At 35.2% G+C, this 15,834-nt stretch overlaps 1 protein-coding gene across 9 annotated transcripts in view; it reads right to left on the reverse strand.

Moving 5' to 3' along the window:
* The window catches only part of GRIK2 (glutamate ionotropic receptor kainate type subunit 2), a 735,871-nt gene that overhangs the window by 157,702 nt on the left and 562,335 nt on the right, over positions 1 to 15,834 (reverse strand). For 6 of the 9 annotated variants that reach the window (XM_027551329.1, XM_027551330.1, XM_027551332.1 and 3 more), the window contains one exon: positions 1,277 to 1,500. In XM_027551329.1, coding sequence (XP_027407130.1) covers positions 1,277 to 1,500 — 224 coding nt within the window. Of the gene's footprint in view, positions 1 to 1,272; positions 1,501 to 15,834 lie in introns of those variants that run through there. The other 3 variants (XM_027551334.1, XM_027551337.1, XM_027551336.1) reach the window with 2 other exon arrangements.

The following is a 15,834-nucleotide window of genomic DNA, read 5'->3' on the forward strand; positions in this document are numbered from 1 at the left end:
TAATACTGAAATTATTAGGTGGAAAATTATAAGTCTATATAACATTTATATGTAAATATATACACATATATTTCAGATATATATACACATACATTTCAGAAATATGTGTATTATAAAAATATAAATATATGATAATAATTTTATTCTTTTCTTAACTGAATAAACTAAGCATTTTTCATTGCTAGGAAAAATATATGACTTTGTTAAAAAATGTTCAAGGAATGACAAATGTTCTTAGTGATAATTGATCAGAAGACTCCTACATAATGTAATTGAAAAAAAAATAACCCACATATTTAATACTTAAATTTGGATTTAAGCAAAAATATTTATAGCTGTACTTTTTAAGTGTTATTATCAATGTGAAAATTGGATTTAGAGTTCTCTTTTTGATATCTGGTAGAAAATAAATATTCAAAGACTACACTAAGTATTGACTTTGAAAGTCATTTGAGTAACAACGGAGCTCTGAGTCCAGGGATAGTTTTAATCTCCTTAATCAAGACCAAAAAAAAAAAAAACCAAAACTAAACCATATCAAAATAATCTATCTGTTGAAAATTTGATAGTAAGGTAAACAGAAATAAAAAATGACCATAAATATTCATTTCCAGAGTGACAACAGCGTAGCAAAAACCACATATAGTGAGGTATATCATAGACTTTAAAAGTCATTATAAGATATAAACATATGCATTTTTCACTTAGGCAATTGAGTTTCTGATCCTGTGACTTAAATATACCCTACATGTCAACAAATACAATGTAATTTTTTGTGGTGATGTGTTTATTATGTGAAAAAAATATATACATTTTATATAGAAAATCATGACAGGTTTTTATACTTAAAAACCTTATTTTTAATCAGCATCTTTTTTTTAAAAACCTCCTTTTAAATTTTATTACTTTGGTTTTTCTTATAAGTATTTCATTAATTTAAATTAGTAAAACATTGTTTTGCTCTCTGGTCCAAGATAAATTTTCAAAATGAGGAAATACTTTTTATATCATAGTGATCTGAATTGCTTTTAGTTTCTGATTAAAAAGAGTAATCTCTAACGCATCTATAGCTTACTGACATAACCAGCATGCTTTCTGCCCCAAAAGGCATCACAGTACATTTTAATAAGCTATATGACTTAAAAGTTCATTATTCTACAGCACTCCATGGGAAATAAAGAAAAAGAAAAGTAAAATTGATTGTGACTTTTGACAATTATTAGTTAGAAAAAAGAGGTAACAATTGCCAAAAAAATCACAAAAGTGAGCATGTTACCTGGCTATGACAAAGAGCACACAACTGACACCCAAGTAAGCCAGCAGAATATACATCCAGATATCAGGGGAGAGAGGATTCAGGAAGGAGAAGACGCCTGGGTTTGTACCATTGGGCTTGCGGTACAAAATACTTATTCCAAGTGTCATAAAGGGCTTGGAAAAGTCGATGACCTTCTCTCGAACGTAGGTAATAGCCAGTGGAGCAACTGCAAGGTCAGCTTTCTGTAGAGAGAAACATAAAAAAGGAAAAAAAATTGCTCTTAATCATAAGAAAGTAGCAATCATATTAAATAAAACAAAGACTTTACACTTCAGAATTGTCTCAAAACAGTCACATTAACATTTAAAACATTCTTCACTCTGAAGTGAAGTATTTGATTTACTCTGCTACTCATTTCTATGATTCTAGATTAGCAAATCCGCAGTTACGGCAAATACATATAGAAATAAAAACTGTATAGGATGAAAAAACTGAAAAAACTATCATACATTTAGGACCTGAATTATTATGCTATTAAACTAGCTCATAATACTTTTAAATTGAACTTTATAAACAATATCAATTGTGATTTTCCAAATACTATGGTCAAATTGTAAACAATAATAATAACTACCTCAAATTGTTTGACTGATAATCAGGAAACATTTCTTTTACTGGTTTTAAAACTATTTAGTATGGTTAAAATGTTTTAGTCTTTTAACAGTTAACATCGTGAAAATCCTCTTTTAATATGATTGTGTTTACTGCCTCTGAGTTTTGTTTCTATCTCTCTAATTTGTTTTATATTATTTAATGAAAATCCTTGCAGCCTTGCCTAAATCACATTAGGAAATTAGTTTTTCAATTTTCACAAAGTTGCTAATTTTCCACGGTAGCTTAAATATGTTAAATTACTAATGCTTTTCACTCACCATGTTATAACCATCTGTCAGGGATGAACTTAAGCTCTAACGTGTTTCAAAAAATAATTATAATATTTTGAAATAACCAAAGCATTTATTTCAACCTATGATGGGAACCTATATTTCTATATTTCTTTTATGTTTATAAATATATGGAGCTTTCAGAGACTATATAGAAATGCTCATCTGAAAGAGCTACAGAAAGGTGTACAACAAAATGAAATTGGTTGGCCCTTTACTGTTTCCTTTTCTCAGGGATTGTTGGAGGACTTAAGGAAGAAATTTCTCTAAGAGGCTAAGTTTGTTGACAATATTATTCTGAGTATGCGTTTGTGTGTATTTGTGTGTTGTGGGGGGCCGTGGGAGATGCTTGGATAGAATACCTTTGATAGTAGCAATGAAGAAAGACAGACATTTCCTAACAACCAGAAAGGAAAAACAGATCTTCAGGGTCCTGGGAAGAGTACAATCATATTTCACATCCATAAGTCAATGAATATCAACTTATCCCTGGAGCATTTGCCACGCAACAGGCATTGTGCTAAGAAGGCTCCTTGAAGTGTTATATTTAATTTTTACACAATCCTACTATTAGTCCCAGTTTCAGATATGGAAAGTGAAACCGCAGATGTTAAAAACTTGTTCATTGTCATAGTGCGAATTTAGCAATGGAACCAAGGGCATAAAACTAAGCTTTCGGAATCTGTACTAAAACTAACTAAGACGTGCATCTCAGAAACTGGAAATGGAACCGTGGAGACATCATTCATTCATTCATGATAGAGTTTGTAGAACTGGAAAGGAAACAAGAATGCACAGAAGCAAGGGTGGGAATTGATAGATTATAGTGTCAGAATTTAGAGGGTCAGGTGCAGAGTTCAAGAAAATAGAGTGTTTTCCACAAAAGAGATAGCACTTCCTCCAAGACAGAAGAAAAGGAAGTAAAGATCGTCTGAAAAAATAAGCAAGTTAGGAAAGGAAAGTGATAATTACAAGATTTATATATATATCTATATATGGTTTTTAAAAAAGGACAACATAGAGTGGTGGTTTATTCCTAATTTGGTGATTGAATTCAGCAGTTTTATCATGTGTCACTTAACTTCATAACCTGCCCTCCTCCTAGGCACATAGAAAGCAAAATTTTGTCACATATAAAATGTGTTAGTGAATATGCTTTAAACTTATAAAATACTTTTTAATTCATAAAATATTATCAAAAGTTAAGAAACAATTCAAGTAACATATATTAAGACAAATTTACTACGTTATTCCAAAGATGTTGTTCCATAGGCTTATATTAATATGATTGACAAAGCATACATCAAATTTCAAAATTTATTCAGCACTGCCTAAAAAAGTTATATTCCAATTATTAAAGGAAAAAACCCCACAAATATGTGTAGTATGCTTTCAATTATAAAATAAATCAATTATTTGAAACAAAAGATACAGATACTTTTAACCATTTAATTAAAAAAAATGCAGAGTGGTACATGTGTAGAATAGAATATTATCCAGCAACTTAAAGAAATGTGCTGTGTGTTAGTCACTCAGTTGACTCTTTGTGACCCCATGGACTATAGCCCACCAGATTCTTCTGTCCATGGAATTTTCCAGGCATTAATATTGTAGTGGATTTCCATTTCCTATTCCGGAGGATCTTCCCAATCCAGTGATCCAACCTGCAACTCTTGCATCTCTTGCATGGGCAGGTGGACTCTTTACCACTATGTCACCTGGAAAGCCCTCAGGAAATGTGCTATCAAGCCACAAAAAGACAGAGAAGGCCCTAAATACAAATTGCTAAGTGAAAGATGCCAGTCTGAAAAGACAACATATTATATAATTCCATACATATGACATTCTGGAAGAGACAAAACTATAAATACAGTGAAGAGATCAGTGAGTACCCAGATATCCAGAGATGAGACAGTAATGAATAGGTAGAGCACAGAACATTTTTAGGGCAGTGATGCTATCCTGTATGACACTGTAATGATGGATATATGACATTACGCATTTATCAAAATCCATAAAACTAAAAGGAATCCATAAAATGGAAGATCCAAAGAAGAATGAACCTTAGTGAAAAATATGGATTTTAGCTAATAATATCAATAAAAGTTCATCACTTGTAACGAAAGTACTACACTCATGGTATCTGATATTAAAAGCAATTGTAGGGTTAAGGGGGTAAGATAGAAGAAGATATATGGAATCTCTGCTTTCTGCACAATTTTACAATAAACCTAAAACAGATCTTAAAATGCCTATTAACTATTTTTAAATAAGAGAGCTTTTAAACCATATCCTCAGTTAGTAGAATTCATGTTATATGTTGATTAATTAAAACTAGGTTGTTAACTATTAAAAATAAAACACAAAATTTACTGAACATCACTTGTCAAAAATAAGCCATATCTAATGCACACCAATAAAGCAGAAATAGATGTTTTTCTGGAACTCTCTTGCTTTTTCCAAGATCAGCCCTGGGATTTCTTTGGAAGGAATGATGCTAAAGCTGAAACTCCTGTACTTTGGCCACCTCATGCGAAGAGTTGACTCTTTGGAAAAGACTCTGATGCTGGGAGGGATTGGGGGCAGGAGGAGAAGGGGACGACAGAGGACAAGATGGCTAGATGGCATCACTGACTCGATGGACGTGAGTCTGAGTGAACTCTGGGAGTTGGTGATGGACAGGGTGGTCTGGAGTGCTGCGATTCATGGAGTCGCAAAGAGTCAGACACGACTGAGAGACTGAACTGAACTGAACTGAATGCACACCAAAGATGTTAAAAATCCATGTAAAAAATGAGACCTCAGAACTATCTTGCAGCAGTAAAGATGACCACTTACTTATACATTATAGCATTATCTGTTAATAAGCTCTGACCTCATTAGAAACCCATTAATAATATAATAATTTTGGAATCTAATCAAGATGTTATTATATTAAAGATGTTTATAATGAGAGCTGTGGTATTTTTCCATCAAACATCATGTTATTAAAGATTGAGCATTTGGAGAAAAGACCTTGATGGTAAACCAGAATCACCCCAGAACTTTCAATCCCTGTAGAGAGAGGTTAATATAATTTAATGAAAATTGATTTAGTAATTGATTTTATTTTAAAGAATAAAGTATTCCTGGATTAGCAAGAGCCAGTAGTCAAAATTGATTTTTAAAAACAATTTCATCACAAGAAATATAAATAATTAAATTGTTATGTGTCACATGAATAGTACAAATGAAAGGGAGAGTTCACTTCAACCACCAGATTGGGTCACAGAAGACCTTTCCAAACAATTATACTTGCATTACAGCTTGAAGAAAGAGCCTGAGATGACAAAGGTCTGAATTAGGAGGGTGATAATAGCAGGAAAAAGGAATATGTTAGCAGTAGCTAGCTTCAGATGGATTCATCCTGGGCCAACACTATACTGCATACTTTGCCCATAATAGTTACATCAATTCTCACAACAGATAAACCAAATTTGTAGTGTGATTTCTTTTCCATGGATGAAAAAAACAGAACTGTGAGAGTTTCATCAGTTTGATCCCAAAGATGATTTAACCATATTAATTTCCCACCATTTTCTGTACAATTATCCAAATACATCATGACTAATTCTTCTGCTACAGTTCCTATATTCCCATACCCCAAATGATCTCCCCATTTCTTCACTATACAAATTCTATGACACGTCTCTGATTCTTTTCCTCCAATGTAGGCATCCCTGAACATTCTGTACACATTAAGTTATCCTAAGCAAATATTTATGCACTTATAAACTTATCCATGCAGTTTAACATGCAACAATACTTCGTTGTGTTATTTCTGAGTTTTTCACAGGTAAGTCACCTAATATGAGAGTTTTGAATGCACACATTGTTGCCATTGTATTATCAGAATGTAAGCACTTTGAAGCCTGCAGGCATTCTCTTCAATCAAAGCACATCGCACTGAACTGAGAGAATGGTAAAGTAGCTCTCCCTGGAAATTTCACAAAGATGTCTAGGCAGCACTATTTTATTAATTTAATAAGGATTAATTTACTATCATTCTATGTGAAACTCTTCCAAACTGTCTTATTTAGCCCTTGATCATAATCAATCTAACATCTCTAGGGTATTGGACAAATCTGACACCAAGGAATAGCTTAGCAAATGTTTGCTGAACAGTTTCAATTTAAGTTACTTAAATGCTAAAAGAAAATTAAAAGGAAATCACTCAGAGAATTTTAAAATTAAACTTTTTTCTGATCTCATACTAGAAATGAGATTTATTTGTACATTAATATATTTCCTAGTGAACTAACCATCTAGGGAGAACAGAATAATTCTTTTTGTGGAGTTATATAGCTAATAGCAGTCCTTTGATTAATGTCTCATTAAAGATCAAAGAAGAATGGTAGAATTTATTGGTGTAAGTTCTAATTCCATAATACAAAAATTCGATAATAAAGTATAGCTTCATGAATGGTACAATGACCCCAAATTTGATCATGTTAAGGAAATTTTTATTATGAAGTCCAAGAATCAAAAACATAACAATGTTATGTTATTTGTGACCTGATCAGTGAAACATCTTATGCATACTTCTGAAAGTTCTTGCAGTTTAACAATGGAAAACCAGTTCTAAACATTTTCTTTTCCATAGTTTTCTGAAATGCTTAGTAAAAGGGTAAAATAACTAAAGTAGTAAGTGCACATGAATAAATTGGAATGTTTTTAGTTAAGACATTTAAGCTAGTTAAAAAATGATGTGTATTAAGTTAAATGTCACTTATCAGTGGTAGCACACTTTCCCAAATTCTTCACAATGTATAAATGTGAACAAATGCTTTGCCTCTGTGTGTACTTTCAGAGAAACAGTTCATTTTCTGTAAATATGGTAGAGAATCCTCCCGGTCGGAATGTTGCATGATACCTGCTTTCAGTCTTGCGCAATTAGTATCTGTTCTTCATCTGAAAACCAGAAAGGTTTTTAGATTTTTTTTTCCAGTTGTTTCTTTCTTTTTTTATTGAGGAATAATTGCTTTACAGAATTTTGTTGTTTTCTGTCAAACCTCAACATGAATCAGCTATAGGTATACATATATCCCCTCCCTTTTGAACCTCCATCTCCCTCCCCATTCCACCCCTCTAGGTTGATATAGAGCTCCTGTTTGAGTTTCCTGAGCCATATGGCAAATTCCCGTTGGCTATTTTAAACATGGTAATATAAGTTTTCATGTTATTCTTTCCATACATCTCACCCTCTCCCCACCTCTCCCCATGTCCATAAGTCTATTCTCTATGTCTGTTTCTCCATTGCTGCCCTGTAAATAAGTTCTTCAGTACCATTCTTCTAGATTCTATATATATGTATGTTAGAATACAATATTTATCTCTCTTTCTGACTCACTTCACTCTGTATAATAGGTTCTAGGTTCATCCACCTCATCAGAACTGACTTAAATGTGTTCCTTTATATGGCTGAGTAATATCTCATTGTGTGTATGTACCACAATTTCTTTATCCATTCGTCTGTTGATGGACATCTAGGTTGCTTTCATGTTCTAGCTATTGTAAATAGTGCTGCAATGAACAATGGGATACATGTGTCTTTTTCAGTTTTGGTTTCCTCAGGGTATATGCCTAGGAGTAGGATTGCTGGGTCGTATGATGGCTTTATTCCTAGTTTTTTAAGGAATCTCCATAACCACCTTCCAGAGTGGCTGTATCAGTTTACATTTCCACCAACAGTGCAAGAGTGTTCCCTTTTCTCCAGGCCCTCTCCAGCATTTATTGTTTGTAGACTTTTTGATGATGGCCACTCTGACTGGTGTGAGGTGATATCTCATTGTGGTTTTGATTTGCATTTCTCTAATAATGAGTGATATTGAGCATCTTTTCATATGTTTGTTAGCCATCTGTATGTCTTCTTTGGAGAAATGTCTGTTTAGGTTTTTTCCCCACTTTTTGATTGGGTTGTTTGTTTTTCTGGCATTGGGTTGTATGTGTTGCTTATACATTTTGGAAATTAATCCTTTGTTAGTTGTTTCATTTGCTATTATTTTCTCCTATTCTGAGGGTTGTCTTTTCACCTGCTTATAGTTCTCTTTGCTGTGCAAAAACTTTTAAGTTTAATTAGGCCCCACTTCTTTACTTTTGTTTCATTTCCATTACTCTAGGAGGTGGGTAATCATCCATTACTCTAGAGATCTTGCTTTGATTTATGTCATCAAGTGTTCTGCCTACGTTTCCTCTAAGAGTTTTATAGTTTCTGGTCTTACATTTAGGTCTTTAATCCATTTTGAATTTTTCTTTGTGTATGGTGTTAGAAAGTGTTCTAATTTCATTCTTTAACACATAGCTGTCCAGTTTTCCAAGCACCATTTATTGAAGAGGCTGTCTTTGCAACACTGTATATTCTTGCCTCCTTTGTCAAAAATAAGGTACCCATAGGTGCATGGGTTTATTTCTGGGCTTTCTATCTTCTTCCATTGGTCTATATTTCTGTTTTTGTGCCATTACCATACTGTCTTGATGACAGTAGCTTTGTAGTATAATCTGAAGTCAGGAAGGTTGATTCCTCCAGCTCCATTCTTTTTTCTCAAGACTGCTTTGGCTATTCGGTGTCTTTTGTGTTTCTATATGAATTGTGAATTTTTTTATTCTAGTTCTGTGAAAAATGCCATTGCTAATTTGATAGGGATCACATTGAATCTGTAGATTGCATTTGGTAATATAATCATTTTCACAATATTGATTTTTCCTACCCAAGAACATGCAATATCTCTCCCTCTGTTTATGTCATCTTTGATTTCTTTCATTTAAAAGATCTCTCTGGTCTTTTTCTTTTTCAAATGTGCATTTCTTTAATTTTGAAAAATATACACAGGAGAAGCCATGTGTTTTACATAGGAATACACACATTAACAAAGCATTTCTTGTATTTTCCCAAAACTCTATTATATCTGTCTGAAATTTAAATTAAATATATCAGAACCTTTTAAGTTAAAATGAGATCCCTGAAACTACTGGATACACTCAACTTTTTCTCAAGATTAAATGAACAGAGAATGTGAATATGGTTTATGTTAAATAAGGTTTATTGTTAGCTTTATTGCCTATAGTCTATAAGATGCAATTTTATTGCAGCTTTGCAAACAGAATACATTTCTTAAAAAAAAAAAAAAACTGATCAAAATTTTCCAAATACATATAACTCTATATGATAGAGTGCAACACTGTTGTTACATAGTTATAGAAATACTATAGAACCCAAGAGCATAGGGTAAGCAAAAGAAATGCAATCCTGAGGCATTTGAAAAAGATGATTTGATGAATCCTTTTAAGTGTAGGTTTAGAAAACATGGAGGAGGGGGAAAAAATACATGCACACTGCAGTCAGGAGTGAAATACATTAAATACCTATTCAGCAAGACACACGTGGGGCAAATGGTGAATTTCAGACACAGGCACACTCACTCATTCTCCTGTTTCTTCTCCTGCTACCAGAACGACCTTTCTGGTCTTTTACATGTACAAACCAAATTATCATTTCTTGCTCAGAATCTTCTACTGACTTCCAATACACGGAGAATAAAATCTAATCTCAGCCTACACCACACTGGCTACCTCATCAGTATCAGTTCCAGTCACCTGCTGGTCTTAGTCGGATTACTCTTGTTCCAACAACTCTGGTCCCCATGCTAATTTTCAAACCTGTGCACACATTTCTGTTCAAGATCTTTCTACTTGCTATTCCTTCTGCCTAGAAATCTTGTCCCTTACACTTCCACATAGCTTATTCTCTTCTTTCATGTATGTGCCTGTTCTGATGTCAGTCACTCAAAGGGATCTCTCCTGACCATTCATTCTATCACATTTATTTACTGACCATGAAGCAGAGACATTACTTTGCCAACAAAGGTCTGTCTAGTCAAGGCTATGGTTTTTCCTGTGGTCATGTATGGATGTGAGAGTTGGACTGTGAAGAAGACTGAGCACCGAAGAACTGATGCTTTTGAACCGTGGTGTTGGAGAAGACTCTTGAGAGTCCCTTGGACTGCAAGGAGATCCAACCAGTCCATTTTGAAGGAGATCAGCCCTGGGATTTCTTTGGAGGGAATGATGCTGAAGCTGAAACTCCAGTACTTTGGCCACCTCATGTGAAGAGTTGACTCACTGGAAAAGACTCTGATGCTGGGAGGGATTGGGGGCAGGAGGAGAAGAGTTGGACACGACTGAGCGACTGAACTGAACTGATGTTTTCATTTTCTTAATAAAACTTATCATACCTGCAATTATGTCACTCATTGTCAACCGGTAATAGAATAGAAGTTCCTTTAGAATAAGGAGTTTCTTTTATTTTGTACAATTCTGTATCTCCAGTACCTAAGTACAGTGCCTGACACAAAGTAGTCATTAATTAACAAATTAATTAATCAGATCAGATCAGATTAGATCAGTCGCTCACTCGTGTCCAACTCTTTGCAACCCCATGAATCGCAGCACGCCAGACCTCCCTGTCTATCACCAACTCCAAGAGTTCACTCAGACTCATTCCACTGAGTCGGTAATGCCATCCAGCCATCTCCTCCTCTGTCGTCCCCTTCTCCTCTTGCCCCCAATCCCTCTCAGCATCAGAGTCTTTTCCAATGAGTCACCTCTTTGCATGAGGTGGCCAAAGTACTGGAGTTTCAGCTTTAGCATCATTCCTTCCAAAGAAATCCCAGGGCTGATCTCCTTTAGAATGGACTGGTTGGATCTCCTTGCAGTCCAAGGGACTCTCAAGAGTCTTCTCCAACACCACAGTTCAAAAGCATCAATTCTTCAGTGCTCAGCCTTCTTCACAGTCCAACTCTCACATCCATACATGACCACAGGAAAAACCATAGCCTTGACTAGACGAACCTTTGTTGGTGAAGTAATGTCTCTGCTTTTGAATATGCTATCTAGGTTGGTCATAACTTTCCTTCCAAGGAGTAAGTGTCTTTTAATTTCATGGCTGCAGTCACCATCTGCAGTGATTTTGGATCCCAGAAAAATAAAGTCTGACACTGTTTCCCCATCTATTTCCCATGAAGTGATGGGGCCAGATGCCATAATTTATAATAAATAAATTAATACACATTTTAAATGGATGAATAAATGGATAAAACTATAACTATTGTTAACTCTACCCCCAGCACTCCCCAAACTTCTTTACAGAAGATAATATTCTTGAGGTTCATCTTTTGACTGATTTTTCTCCTAAAGAATTCTTCTAGATTGGTTTTGTATCATTGTTGTCATAAAGACCATACAGTAATAAAGATAAAAATATTTAGCGAAAACACCTGCTTCCTTTTCCTTCAGACCACTGATATTTCTAGGTCTCTATTTCTGGCAGCATGAAAGAGAGATGTATAAGTTGTATAAATTTCATATCAAAGTTTAAACTTCCATCAACTGTATATATAACACACTGTATACAACCTAGTATCCAATTTTTAGATTTACAAAAAAGCTTATATTTGAAAAATATGCCTTATAGTTGCTTTTCACCGAAGTAGCAACCACAAGGTCCACAATGGAAAGTAAAGTAGTCAAATGAGTTCTTAAAATAAGGATCATTTCACACCTGAAGATCGGACTAAGGACAAGAGAGAGAGAAGTAAGAGAATTCTGGTTATGCAGGGGCTAGGACATTGCACTTCCACTGCAGAGGGCAAGGGTTCAGTCCCTGGCTGGGAACTAGGATCTCATGCTGTATGGAGCAGCCAAAAAAAAAAAAAAAACCCTGCAAAGTCAAAAATTAAACGGTAACAGTAGTAGATTCAGCTGCTGCTTCAGCAGCTGTCACTTTATTAGTGCTTAAGTAAGCCTGCTGATAATTTCAAAAGATATTGAATAAATCTACCAACCTTGCCACTAATAACAGAATGAAAAATGAACTTCTCAACTGATAATTCTTTAGAAGAGCCATGACTCCAAAGCAATGATTTTTCTTTTGGTGGTGAGAGATAGGTGGTTAATTTTCTAAAATTTTGTTTTCCATTCATTCCCATCCAGAATCTGATTTCATTGTAAGCTCTCAATTAAATGGTTTAGAAATTAATATTCCTATACTAAAATTGTTACCTCTTTTCTCACTGCAATATTTCCACGAAATTTATGTATTTATGGATTAATTAAGCTTTACTTAGCTCCCTCAGGAAAAAAAAAATAGGTTCACAGAAATTGAAGTTTTTTTTTTTCACATTGAGAGTTTCAAGAAAACTAAATTTCTAATAAAAACAGTTGGAAACATGCATATTAATATTTCAAAGTGGAATTTAGTATATGTATTATATACATAAGCAAAGCACTGAATGATGGTGTCTCTGACATTTTCTTTCTGCATTTTTGGTATTACAGATTTCCTGATTTTAAAATAATATCTTTTAAAATTATAATTTGAGTTAAAATATTTTATTCTGCAAAAGACAATCACTTAAGTAGGAATGACATTCTATTACTTTCTACAATTCCTAAGGTTATATTTAAACATACAGTAAAAACAACACAAGGGAAAAAAATCCTAAAATATTATTCAAAATGTTATTCTATATTCATCCAACAAGTACTTGAGAAGTGAGAGATGTTTAATTGCAGCTTTGACACAAATTTATATGGAAGTTTCAAACCAGAAACTAGAAACATGTCAACATGACATTGAAAATCTCAGGTTAGTTCTTTAGCCTATAAAACATTCATACAATTCATTTTTATTGATTTAAGCTAATATTTCCCCTATGTATCTTCAGCTAAACTTGTTTTCATACCCCAGTTTAAATGCTCTGGGAACAGAACTGGTGGACCAAGGAAAAAGTACCAGCACTAGAATGGATGACTATAAACTACAAGGAGCCGTCTTAATGGAACTGTGAACTTATAATTCTGCTCTAGTAAACCATTCTTCAATGGACAATTGATTAAGCACGCAGACTTTCCAGGATCTATTTTAAAATAATAGATAAATTATAAGAGTTGTAAATAAACAATATTATTAAATTTCCCAGTTATGAGCAGTTAGTGTTAAAATGGACATTACTTAGTTTAAAATATTTAGAATTAATTTATTCAGACTATTTCTTGCAATAACATTCCTTCACAAAGGATTATCAAAACCTGACTATGCACCAGGCCTGAGCAAAGTTTAGGATACAAAGGTGTTTATAACAATCTCATTTCTCAGGTGACAGCTGCACAGGAAAGATTAACATAGAAACAACTGGAAACATATAATAACTTCTTCAGTTAAAGTATGTATACGGTGTACCTGTACTATAATTTTACTGACTTGCCCCATTGTTACTCTAATGGGTTAATATAAATGATATTCATTACCAGAATTTACATTAATCCTGTAAAACCTGGAGTTGAAATTGGACGGATACATAAATGCTCCATCAGTAGTAGTATTAAAGGAAGTGGGATGAACTCAAAAAGGAAAAGTGAGGGGCATTATAATCCATCTTAAAGCTCCTACGGAGAAGGCAATGGCAACCCACTCCAGTACTCTTGCCTGGGAAATCCCATGGACAGAGGAGCCTGGTAGGCTACAGTCCATGGGGTCTTGAAGAGTTGGACACGACTGAGCGACTTCACTTTCACTTTTCACTTTCATTCACTGGAGAAGGAAATGGCAACCCATTCCAGGGGTCTTGCCTGGAGAATCCCAGGGACGGGGGAGCCTGGTGGGCTGCCGTCTATGGGGTCACACAGAGTCGGACATGACTGACGTGACAGCAGCAGGAGCAAAGCTCCTAATTATTCACTCTCCATCACAGGATTAACAATAGCTATGCTGAGGAGGTTAAAAATTAAAGTAATCTTTATTTTTTTTTTAAGTGATCTTTAAAGTGATTCATTCTTCAATACATTTGTTCAGACACCTCAGTTCAGTTCAGTCGCTCAGTCATGTCCAACTATTTGCGAGCCCATGAATCACAGCATGCCAGGCCTCCCTGTCCATCACCAACACCCGGAATTCACTCAAACTCATGTCCATTGAGTCGGTGATGCCATCCAGCCATCTCATCCTCTGCCATCCCCTTCTCCTCCTGCCCCCAATCCCTCCCAGCATCAGGGTCTTTTCCAATGAGTCAATTCTTCGCATGAGCTGGCTAAAGTACTGGAGTTTCAGCTTTAGCATCAGACCCTCCAATGAACAGCAGGACTGATCTAATTTAGGATGGACTGGTTGGATCTCCTTGCAGTCCAAGGGACTCTCAAGAGTCTTCTCCAACACCACAGTTCAAAAGCATCCATTCTTCGGCACTCAGCTTTCTTCAGAGTCCAACTCTCACATCCATACATGACCACTGGAAAAACCATAGCCTTGACTAGACGGACCTTTGTTGGCAAGGTAATGTCTCTGCTTTAGAATATGCTATCTAGGTTGGTCATAACTTTCCTTCCAAGGAGTAAGCATCTTTTAATTTCATGGCTGCAATCACCATCTGCAGTAATCTGGGGCCCCCCCAAAATAAATTCTGACACTGTTTCCACTGTTTCCCCATCTATTTCCCATGAAGTGATGGGACCAGATGCCATAATCTTCGTTTTCTGAATGTTGAGCTTTAAAGCAACTTTATTCACTCTCCTCTTTCACTTTCATCAAGAGGCATTTTAGTTCCTCTTCACTTTCTGGCATAAGGGTGGTGTCATCTGCATATCTGAGGTTATTGATATTTCTCCCGGCAATCTTGATTCCAGCTTGTGCTTCTTCCAGCCCAGCGTTTCTTATGATGTACTCTGCATATAAGTTAAATAAGCAGGGTGACAATATACAGCCTTGACGTACTCCTTTTCCTATTTGGAACCAGTCTGTTGTTCCATGTCCAGTTCTAACTGACCTGCATATAGGTTTTTCAAGAGGCCAGTCAGGTGGTCTAATATTCCCATCTCTTTCAGAATATTCCACAGTTTATTGTGATCCACACAGTCAAAGGCTTTGGCATAGTCAATAAAGCAGAAATAGATGTTTTTCTGGAACTCTCTTGCTTTTTCGATGATCCAGATGATGTTGGCAATTTGATCTCTGTTTCCTCTGCCTTTTTTAAAACCAGCTTGAACATCTGAAAGTTTGCGGTTCACATACTGCTGAAGCCTGGCTTGGAGAATTTTGAGCATTACTTTACTAGCATGTGAGATGAATGCAATTGTGTGGTAGTTTGAGCGTTCTTTGGCATTGCCTTTCTTTGGATTGGAATGAAAACTGCCCTTTTCCAGTCCTGTGGCCAATGCTGAGTTTTCCAAATTTGCTGGCATATTGAGTGTAGCACTTTCACAGCATCATCTTCCAGGATTTGAAAGAGCTCAACTGGAATTCCATCACCTCCACTACCTTTGTTCATTGTGATGCTTTCTAAGGCCCACTTGACTTCACATTCCAGGATGTCTGGCTCTAGGTGAGTGATCACACCATCGTGATTATCTGGGTCATGAAGATCTTTTTTTACAGTTCTTCTGTGTATTCTTGCCACCTCTTCTTAATATCTTATGCTACTGTTAGGTACATACAATTTCTGTCCTTTATCGAGCCCACCTTTGCATGAAATGTTCCCTTGATATCTCTAATTTTCTTGAAGAGATCTCTAGTCTTTCCCATTCTGTTGTTTTCCTCTATTTCTT

This window comes from Bos indicus x Bos taurus, chromosome 9 (genome assembly GCF_003369695.1).
Source record: "Bos indicus x Bos taurus breed Angus x Brahman F1 hybrid chromosome 9, Bos_hybrid_MaternalHap_v2.0, whole genome shotgun sequence".
Lineage (NCBI taxonomy): Eukaryota > Metazoa > Chordata > Mammalia > Artiodactyla > Bovidae > Bos > Bos indicus x Bos taurus.